Source organism: Salmo salar, chromosome ssa12, assembly GCF_905237065.1.
Source record: "Salmo salar chromosome ssa12, Ssal_v3.1, whole genome shotgun sequence".
NCBI classification, from domain to species: Eukaryota; Metazoa; Chordata; class Actinopteri; order Salmoniformes; family Salmonidae; genus Salmo; species Salmo salar.
Genome location: NC_059453.1, coordinates 3963474 through 3974672, shown reverse-complemented (window position 1 = coordinate 3974672; position 11199 = coordinate 3963474). Strand labels below are relative to the sequence as shown.

General features: G+C 41.1%; 1 protein-coding gene across 1 annotated transcript; it reads right to left on the bottom strand.

The window, feature by feature from the left end:
* Positions 1–4148: 4148 nt before the first annotated feature.
* Positions 4149–9801, bottom strand: LOC106607538 (zinc finger protein OZF-like). The gene is made up of 2 exons (XM_045690502.1): positions 9124–9801; positions 4149–5601 (listed from the first exon to the last, which is right to left on the bottom strand). The coding sequence occupies exons 1-2, from the start codon at positions 9512–9514 to the stop codon at positions 4586–4588; spliced, it is 1407 nt and encodes a 468-aa protein (XP_045546458.1). The 5' UTR covers positions 9515–9801; the 3' UTR covers positions 4149–4585.
* Positions 9802–11199: the final 1398 nt, after the last annotated feature.

Sequence of the window (11199 nt, the reverse complement as noted above, 5' to 3'; positions counted from 1 at the left end):
AGGATCAGCGAAGTGGAGATATTGTTTCCTGCCTTCACCACCTGGGGGTGACCCATCAGGAAGTACAGGACCCAGTTGCACAGGTCAGGGTTGAGACCCATGGACTCCAGCTTAACCTGTTTAGGATAGGGGGCAGTATTTTCACGGCCGGATAAAAAACGTACCCGATTTAATCTGGTTATTACTCCTGCCCAGAAACTAGAATATGCATATACTTTTTTTATTTGGATAGAAAACACTCTAAAGATTCTAAAACTGTTTGAATGGTGTCTGTGAGTATAACAGAACTCATATGGCAGGCCAAAACCTGAGAAGATTCCATACAGGAAGTGCCCTCTCTGACCATTTCTTGGCCTTCTATAGCCTCTTTATCAAAAATAGAGGATCTCTGCTGTAACGTGACATTTTCTAAGGCTCCCATAGGCTCTCAGAAGGTGCCAGAACGTGGAATGAGATCTCTGCAGTCCCTGGGCGAAAAACAGTAGGGCTTCTGGAAAGTGGTCGTTCTGAGAACAATGACACGGGTGCGCGCGTGCATGTGAAGACTCCATTTTCTATTTTCAGTGTTTGAACGAAAACAAGGTCTCCCGGTCGGAATATTATCGCTATTTTACGAGAAAAATCGCATAAGAATGTATTTTAAACAGCGTTTGACATGCTTCGAAGTATGGTAATGGAATATTTAGATTTTTTTTTGTCACGATACGCGCCGGCGCGTCACCCTTCAGATAGTGTCTTGAACGCAAGAACAAAACGCAGCTATTTGGATATAACTATGGATTATTTGGAACCAAAACAACATTGGGTGTTGAAGTAGAAGTCCTGGGAGTGCATTCTGACGAAGAACAGCAAAGGTAATCCAATTTTTCTTATAGTAAATCTGAGTTTGGTGAGTGCCAAACTTGGAGGGTGTCAAAATAGCTAGCCATGATGGCCGGGCTATCTACTCAGAATATTGCAAAATGTGCTTTCACCGAAAAGCTATTTTAAAATCGGACACCGCGATTGCATAAAGGAGTTCTGTATCTATAATTCTTAAAATAATTGTTTTGTTTTTTGTGAGTAATTTAGTAAATTCACCGGAAGTTTTCGGTGGGTATGCTAGTTCTGAACGTCACATGCTAATGTAAAAAGCTGGTTTTTGATATAAATATGAACTTGATTGAACAAAACATGCATGTATTGTATAACATAATGTCCTAGGAGTGTCATCTGATGAAGATCATTAAAGGTTAGTGCTGCATTTAGCTGTGGTTTTGGTTTTTGTGACATTATATGCTAGCTTGAAAAATGGGTGTGTGATTATTTCTGGCTGGGTACTCTCCTGACATAATCTAATGTTTTGCTTTCGTCGTAAAGCCTTTTTGGAATCGGACAATGTGGTTAGATAAAGGAGAGTCTTGTCTTTAAAATGGTGTAAAATAGTAAAATAGTCAAATGTTTGAAAAATTGAAGTTTTGGGATTTTTGAGGTGTTTGTAATTCGCGCCACGCTCTATCATTGAATATTGGCGAGGCGTTCCGCTAGCGGAACATCTAGATGTAAGATTAATGATGAGTTTGGAGGGTACTATGGTGTTGAATGCTGAGTTGTAGTCAATGAACAGCATTCTTGTCCAGATGGGATAGGGCAGTGTGCAGTGTGATGGCGATTGCATTGTCTGTAGACCTATTGGGGCGGTAAGCAAATTGAAGTGGGTCTAGGGTGACAGGTAAGGTGGAGGTGATATGATCCTTGACTAGTCTCTCAAAGCACTTCATGGTTTAGTTCAGTTACCTTGGCTTTCTTGGGAACAGGAACAATGGTGGCCATCTTGAAGCATGTGGGGACAGCAGACTGGGATAGGTATTGATTGAATATGTCCGTAAACACACCAGCCAGCTGGTCTGCGCATGCTCTGAGGACACGGCTAGGGATGCCGTCTGGGCCAGCAGCCTTGCGAGGGATAACAGGTTAAAATCTTTACTCATGTCTGCAACGGAGATGGAGAGTCCACAGTCTTTGGTAGCGGGCCACGTCGGTGGCACTGTATTGTCCTCAAAGCACCCAAAGAAGTTGTTTAATTTGTCTGGAAGCAAGACGTTGATGTACACAGCAGTGACGATAACCGAGGAGAGTTCTCTTGGGAGATAATACGGTCGGCATTTGATTGTGAGGAATTCTAGGTCAAGTGAACAAAAGGACTTGAGTTCCTGTATGTTGTTACAATTACACAATGAGTCGTTAATCATCAAACATACACCCCCTCCCTTCTTCTTACCGGAGAGATGTTTATTCCTGTCAGCACGATGCACTGAGAATCCCGTTGGCTGTATGGACTCCGACAGCACGTTCCCAGCTAGTCATGTTTCCATGAAACAGAGTATGTTACAATCCCGGATATCTCTTTGGAAAGCAACTCTTGCCCAGATTTCGTTGACTTTGTTAACTAGGGACTGAACATTAGCGAGTAATATACTGGGTGGTGTGCGCGCATCCGAAGCCTCACTAGAAGGCCGCTCCGGTACACTCTCCTCCGGCGCCATTGTTTTGGGTAGGCCTCTGGAATCAGTTAAAATGCCCTGGGAGGTGTAGACAAAGGATTCGCTTTGGGAAAGTCGTATTCCTGGTCGTAGTGCTGGTTGTGCTGGTAAGTTGAAGTCTCTCTGATATCCAATAGTTGTTCAGTTGTGCACCGGGGCCTCCCACTCCTCTTTCTATTCTGGTTAGTGCCAGTTTTCGGCTTTTCTGTGAAGGGAGTAGTACACAGCGTTGTACAAGATCTTCAGGTTCTTGTCAATTTCTCCCATGGAATAGCCTTCATTTCTCAGAAAAAGAATAGACTGACGAGTTTCAGAAGAAAGGTCTTTGTTTCTGGCCATTTTGAGCCTGTAATCGAACCCACAAATGCTGATGCTCCAGATACTCAACTAGTCTAAAGAAGGCCAGGTTTATTGCTTCTTTAATCAGCACAACAGCTTTCAGCTGTGCTAACATAATTGCAAAAGGGTTATCTAATGATCAATTAGCCTTTTTAAAATGATAAACTTGGATTAGCAAACACAACGATAATGGGCCTCTGTATGCCTATGTAGATATTCCATTTAAAAAAATCAGCCGTTTCCAGCTACAATAGTCATTTACAACATTAACAATGTCTAAACTGTATTTCTGATCAATTTTATGTTATTTTAATGGACAAAAATGTGCTTTTCTTTAAAAAACAAGGACATTTCTAAGTGACCCCAAACTTTTGAACGGTACTATATTGTTCATGTCAAATACTTATAAATACTTGAGCTGGATATATTCTTCTCAACTGTTGGATAATGAAACCAATGGAATAGTTCCTTAAAAGGGGAAACTAGTTCCCCACCACTGTTTGGGCGAAAAGCTTAGGGATGACCCTGGAGAAATGGAACCACTTTCAAATTCATAGACAAAGATATGAATGCAATAACTGACCATCCATGATATCACAATTATAGTTTTAACAGTGTTTTGAGGCTACACAGTGTTTGTTTACATTTTCTTTGTTTCTAAACATAAGAGTAAAACAAGCTTATATTGTCTGTTATAACAGTTACAACTAAGCTCATGAATCAATGGGTGCAGATCATTCATTTATAATGGATGTAGCAACTGCAAATTGCCTGTTTTAGCATCAAGCTCACCTCAGTTATTTGTAAGTATTTGATATTTTTACACAATGTGTTAACCAGGTGTGAACTGTACAGTCTCCAGTGTTTTCTGTGTCTATGATACAGGTTGTGTGTGACGCAATGATGGCAATAAATCATTCAGCCACTTGTGAGTGCCAGTCTAGCAACTCCTGTGGCGGGCCAGGTGCACGTTGACACGGTTGCCAGTTGTACAGTGTTTCCTAAGACACATTGGGTGCGGCTGGCTTCCGGGTTAAGCGAACAGTGTGTCAAGAAGCAGTGCGGCAGGGTCGTGTTTCAGAGGACGCACGGCTCTCAACCTTCGCCTCTCCCGAGGCTGCACGGGAGTTGCAGCGATGGGTCAAGACTGTAACTACCACTAAATTGGGGAGAATAAGGGGTAAAAAAATATATATTTTTGTTTTCAGACCAAAAGTATATATATTTTTTTTTTACTAGAAAGCTAACAATATTATATTGAGATGTATAAAGATAAGCATGTGTTGATTGATTAGTGAAACATTTTTATGAGTGAGAATTGAAAACAAACTTTACATATCTGTATTTAGGCAATTTCTGATTCATTCAGTAAAATAAAACGGATAATATCAAAATATTTCAAAATAAGCATCTAGGTCATCTAGGTCTACATGTAACAATACACAGATGTATATAATGAATGTCCACTAGTGCTGTTCCACATTATATTTATATTCAGATTTATATTAAAAGATATGTTGCTTTAATGAAATGCTTTTGACTAAATTCATCACATTTCTAGGCTAAAATCAAGAAATGCACATTCTACTAATCTAAATAATAACTGTAATTTTAAAATATCCAAATCATATTTTTCATATCAACATTTAATAAAAAAACAGACGTCAGAACACAGCCTCTCTATTCTGTCATGTGATCTCAGGTCCTCTGTCCAGGAAAGTGTGTTAAGATTTCTCTCCAGAGTGTAATCTCTTCTTATGTTTGTTCAGGCTTCCTAACTGGGTAAAACTCTTTCCACAATGTGAGCAGTGGTGTGGTTTCTCCCCCGTGTGTGTCCTTTCATGTGATTTTAGGTCCTGTGATCGTGAAAATCTCTTTCCACAGTGGGAACATTGGAACGGCTTTTCTTCTGTGTGTATTATATTATGGTTGTTCAGGTTCCCTAACTGGGTAAAACTCTTTCCACACTGGGAGCAGTGGTAAGGCTTTTCTCCTGAGTGTATTCTCTTATGTTTGTTCAGGCTCCCTAACTGGGTAAAACTTTTCCCACAATGGGAGCAGTGGTGTGGTTTCTCCCCTGTGTGTGTCATCTCATGTGATTTTAGTTCCTGTGATCGTGAAAATCTTTTCCCACACTGGGAACATTGGAAAGGCTTTTCTCCTGTGTGTTTCATCTGATGTTTTTTTAGGTTCCCTAACTGAGTAAAATCCTTTCCACACAGGGCACAATGGTGTGGCTTCTCCCCTGTGTGTGTCCTCTCGTGTGATTTTAGGTGCTGCAATCCTGAAAATCTCTTTCCACACTGGGAACATTGGAAAGGTTTTTCTCCTGTGTGTATTCCTTTATGCTTTTTCAGGCTCCCTAACTGGGTAAATCTCTTTCCACACTGGGAGCAGTGGTGTGGTTTATCACCTGTGTGTGTCCTCTCATGTGATTTTAGGTGCTGTGATCGTGAAAATCTCTTTCCACACTGGGAACATTGGAAAGGCTTTTCTCCTGTGTGTATTCCTTTATGCTTTTTCAGGTTCCCTAACAGGGTAAAACGCTTTCCACACTGGGAGCAGTGGTGTGGCTTCTCCCCTATGTGTTTCCTATCATGCTGTTTCAGCTTCCATAACCACTTAAAACTCAAATTACACTGGGAGCAGTGGTGTCGTCTCACTGGTTTGGGCATCTCTGGGTCTGGTTCTCCTGAAGGACTCTTCTTCCATCTGTCAGAGTGAGAGTCTGGTCTCTCTCCTGCCAAAGACAGAGTATTTAGTTAAACAGAGAGATCTGAATGAAATCTCCTGCTCTTCCTATGAGGTTTAACCCATTACCCTGTTGTAATATATAGTGGCGCCGGAGGAGATGGCTGCCGTTTTACAGGCTCTTAACCAATTGTGCTATTGTGTGTGTTTTTTCGCATTATTTGTAACTTAGTTTGTACATAAAGTTTCTGCCACAGTCTACTGCTGCTCTTTATTTGTTTTTATTTATCTATTTGTTACTTAACACTTATTTTTCTTAAACCTTCATTGTTGGTTAAGGGCTTGTTGTATTCCTGTTGTATTCCAGTTGTATTTTTTATTTATTTGATTACGAGATCACTCATTATTCAACTTGCATTTGGATCCTGGATGCCGATTGGTTAATAGCCATAAGTTATTCACAATACTACCTGGGTAATGTGAACAGTTCCATTTGAATCAATCCTATACATTCATTGTCCCACAGCCCAGCCAGGTAATTCATCAACTAATCTCCACTGTCCCACAGCCCAGCCAGGCAATTCATAAACTAATCTCCACTGGAAAAAAGCATCTTGTATAATCCTTGCTATCTGTCTCTCCGACCTCTGCAACTGAGCCATTTTGTATGTAAAATAAAATATGTATAGAACTTATTTGGGGGATGTATTATCTCCCTTTACTTGCTATAATGACACCTAGTGGCCAATTGTTGGTTTGCTACTAGAATGGTACATAAGGGGTTAAGGTTAGATGGGGCTAGAATGGTACATAAGGGGTTTAGATGGGGCTAGAATGGTACATTAGGGGTTAAGATGGGGCTAGAATGGTACATTAGGGGTTTAGATGGGGCTAGAATGGTACATAAGGGGTTTAGACGGGGCTAGAATGGTACATTAGGGGTTTAGATGGGGCTAGAATGGTACATAAGGGGTTTAGATGGGGCTAGAATGGTACATAAGGGGTTAAGATGGGGCTAGAATGGGGCTAGAATGGTACATAAGGGGTTAAGATGGGGCTAGAATGGTACATAAGGGGTTAAGATGGGCTAGAGTGGTACATAAGGGGTTAAGATGGGGCTAGAGTGGTAGATTAGGGGTTAAGATGGGGCTAGAATGGTACATTAGGGGTTAAGATGGGGCTAGAATGGTACATTAGGGGTTAAGATGGGGCTAGAATGGTACATAAGGGGTTTAGATGGGGCTAGAATGGTACATTAGGGGTTAAGATGGGGCTAGAATGGTACATTAGGGGTTAAGACGGAGCTAGAATGGTACATAAGGGTTTTAGACGGGGCTAGAATGGTACATTAGGGGTTAAGACGGGGCTAGAATGGTACATTAGGGGTTAAGATGGGGCTAGAATGGTACATTAGGGGTTAAGATGGGGCTAGAATGGTACATAAGGGGTTTAGATGGGGCTTGAATGGTACATAAGGGGTTTAGATGGGGCTAGAATGGTACATAAGTGGTTAAGATGGGGCTAGAATGGTACATAAGTGGTTAAGATGGGGCTAGAATGGTACATTAGGGGTTAAGATGGGGCTAGAATGGTACATAAGGGGTTTAGATGGGGGATAGAATGGTACATAAGGGGTTAAGATGGGGCTAGAATGGTACATAAGGGGTTAAGATGGGGCTAGAATGGTACATAAGGGGTTAAGATGGGGCTAGAGTGGTAGATTAGGGGTTAAGATGGGGCTAGAATGGTACATTAGGGGTTAAGATGGGGCTAGAATGGTACATTAGGGGTTAAGATGGGGCTAGAATGGTACATTAGGGGTTAAGATGGGGCTAGAATGGTACATTAGGGGTTAAGATGGGGCTAGAATGGTACATAAGGGGTTAAGATGGGTCTAGAATGGTACATATGGGGCTAGAATGGTACATAAGGGGTTAAGATGGGGCTAGAATGGTACATTAGGGGTTAAGATGGGGCTAGAATGGTACATTAGGGGTTAAGATGGGGCTAGAATGGTACATAAGGGGTTAAGATGGGGCTAGAATGGTACATATGGGGCTAGAATGGTACATAAGGGGTTAAGATGGGGCTAGAATGGTACATTAGGGGTTAAGATGGGGCTAGAATGGTACATAAGGGGTTAAGATGGGGCTAGAATGGTATGCAACAAGTGTTTTGTTTAATTCTGTTTTAAAAATTAAGTTACTGTTGTGTTCTCTGCAACATAATGTAATTACCAGTAGGCCTATAGGGCTACTCACTCAAACCATGAAACGGAAAAAGTGTGAGATGCTAAACGTAATTTAATGACAGATGCTAAACTTAATTTAATGACAGATGATAAACTTAATTTAATGCTGCAATATAATAACCTGTTCACATTTTCCCCATAAACAATGACTTGACTCAGGCCTACGTTTGAATTTACCCTAATAAAGTTAAGAAACTTTTGTTTCTGTTTGGTGTGGATATTACAGGGCTTAGCTATGGTTTGGTGCGGATATTATTGGGCTTAGCTATGGTTTGGTGTGGATATTATAGGGTTTAGCTATGGTTTGGTGTGGATATTATTGGGTTTAGCTATGGTTTGGTGTGGATATTATTGGGCTTAGCTATGGTTTGGTGTGGATATTATTGGGTTTAGCTATGGTTTGGTGCGGATATTATTGGGCTTAGCTATGGTTTGGTGTGGATATTATAGAGTTTAGCTATGGTTTGGTGTGGATATTATAGGGTTTAGCTATGGTTTGGTGTGAATATTATTGGGCTTAGCTATGGTTTGGTGTGGATATTACAGGGTTTAGCTATGGTTTGGTGTGGATATTATTGGGTTTAGCTATGGTTTGGTGTGGATATTATAGGGTTTAGCTATGGTTTGGTGTGGATATTATTGGGCTTAGCTATGGTTTGGTGTGGATATTATTGGGCTTAGCTATGGTTTGGTGTGGATATTACAGGGTATAGCTATGGTTTGGTGTGGATATTATAGGGTTTGGTATGGATATTATTGGGTTTAGCTATGGTTTGGTGTGGATATTACAGGGTTTAGCTATGGTTTGGTGTGGATATTATTGGGTTTAGCTATGGTTTGGTGTGGATATTATTGGGTTTAGCTATGGTTTGGTGTGGATATTATAGGGTTTAGCTATGGTTTGGTGTGAATATTATTGGGCTTAGCTATGGTTTGGTGTGGATATTACAGGGTTTAGCTATGGTTTGGTGTGGATATTTTCTTTTTTACATTTCATCCTGATCAAAATGATCTTTCCTTGTCTTGATTCTGTCCTCTTCATCATTTGAAGTCAGACATGAGTTGATTTTTGTTTTAATGTGATGTCAAGCAAAGCACTACAGAAAGAGATATTCAGATGTTTACAAATGTTGTAAAAAATATAACGGGAAGCATTTGATCCATAAACGTTTTGTTGGCCGCCCCCGCTCTTTGTAGCTTTCACAATTCCTACAGCACAGAACTATTAAAGTGTAGAACTTCAGTAGAATGCCCCTTTAAAACCACACATCGGTTCAACAACTGCAGAGTTTGTACCCCTGTTTTTAAGATATTACTCACTGTTGTTAATCAGATCTCCTGTCTCCTCCTCTTCTTCTTCTTCCAATGTGACAGTAATCTCCCCCACTTCCTTCATTCCAAAAATGTCTTCCTCTTCTTTCACTATGACAGTCATCTCCCCCAATCCAAATACTGCATCCACCTCTTTCTTTTCCTCCTCTTCTTTTACTGTAACATCCTCCGCTTTCACTCTGAACGCTTCTTCATCTTCTGTCAATTTAACTTCTTTCTCTTCTTCTTTCACTGTAACAGCCTCAATCGCTGCTTCTTTTTTTACTGTGACATCCTCCTCTTCCTTCTCCTCTTTCACGACAATGTTCAGCCCCAGAGTTTCTTTCTCCGTCCAGCAGATCCCCTCTTTAGAAGTGGGGGAGTCGTTTAGTGAGCTCATGGTCGGGATGTTAGCTAGATCGCTAGGTAGCGTTAGTGACTAGACTAGCACTACTGCTAATTTACCCAGCCAGCTAGCTGACGAACAACAACGTAAATATTCAATTCAATTGGGTAACTAGTTAGTAGATACGACACGTGTGTTTATAACACCGAAAGCTTATAAAGAGCTTGAATGTTTTCGGCTATGTTGGCTAAAAGCTACCGAGGTGGACAACTCGCTGTTGTTGTTGAGGCGTCCCGTCCATTAGATTATACGTCACACTGGCAGCATTGCCTGAAACAGGCACATCGCCATCTGCTGGGTGGAGAGTAACACAGTCGAGGGAAGTTTCAATTTTGGTTAATACTCACTGTAGTAGACATCTGTTGGGTTGTAGGATGTGGAACGACCCACTTCATTGGTTAGTATTCCCAGTTGTAGAAACATTTGTTGGGTTGGTAGAATGTGGAAAGACCCACCTCATTGGTTAATATTCACTGTAGTATAAACATCTGTTGGGTTGGTAGAATGTGGAAAGACCCACCTCATTGGTGTATTCACTGTAGTCGAAACATCTGTTCTAACCTGGAAAAATACTCCTGATGTTCTGACTGACATGTTGTGTTGTCTACCTTCCAGCCATCCATTCACCCACTCAGAAGACCTCTAGTGATGTTCTGACTGACATGTTGTGTTGTCTACCTTCCAGCCATCCAATCACCCACTCAGAAGACCTCTAGTGATGTTCTGACTGACATGTTGTGTTGTCTACCTTCCAGCCATCCAATCACCCACTCAGAAGACCTCTAGTGATGTTCTGACTGACATTTTGTGTTGTCTACCTTCCAGCCATCCAATCACCCACTCAGAAGACCTCTAGTGATGTTCTGACTGACATGTTGTGTTGTCTACCTTCCAGCCATCCAATCACCCACTCAGAAGAGCTCATTTCTGTCAGTACATAGATGTAGATGTATATAATCAATGTCCACTAGTGACTAACACAGTTAAAAATATTCATTTTCTTCTTATTCAGATAAAAATTGTTGTGATGTGACTATCATTAATCTGATGACTGTTACTTATTTTATCAAACTAATTATGTTTAATTGTTACTAATTGTTTAATTGTTACTTGACGGAGGTTTCGCGGAAGCAGATCGGGGTGCCTTGTGAGGATCCGGCGACAAGTGGCTAATCTGCCTTTGCCATCGGTACTATTGGCCAACGTACAATCGCTTGATAATAAAGTGGACGAACTACAAGCGCGTATAGCCTACCAACAGGACATTAAAAACTGTAATATCTTATTTTTCACCTAGTCATGACTGAATGACAACATGAATAACATACAGCTGGCTGGTATTACACTGTATCAGCAGGATAGAACAGCGGCCTCTGGTAAGACAAGGGGCGACGATCTATGTATATTTGTAAACAACAGCTGGGTGCACGATATCTAAGGAAGTCTCAAGGTTTGCTCGCCTGAGGTAGAGTATCTCATGATAAGCTGTAGACTACACTATCTACCTAGAGAGTTTTCATCTATATTCTTCGTAGCTAACTATTTACTACCGCAAACCAATGCTGGCACTAAGACCGCACTCAATGAGCTGTATAAGGTCATAAGCAAACAGAAAAATGCTCATCCAGAGGTGGCGCTCCTAGTGGCCGGGGACTTTAATGCAGGGAAACTCAAATACG

Excerpts from the sequence above, each read along its gene's own strand:
- LOC106607538 (XM_045690502.1), bottom strand. The coding sequence starts at position 9,514 with ATGAGCTCACTAAACGACTCCCCCACTTCTAAAGAGGGGATCTGCTGG. Across the intron at positions 5,602-9,123 it reads AGGAGATCTGATTAACAACA|GAGAGAGACCAGACTCTCAC; the intron begins GTGAGTAATATC and ends TGTCTTTGGCAG.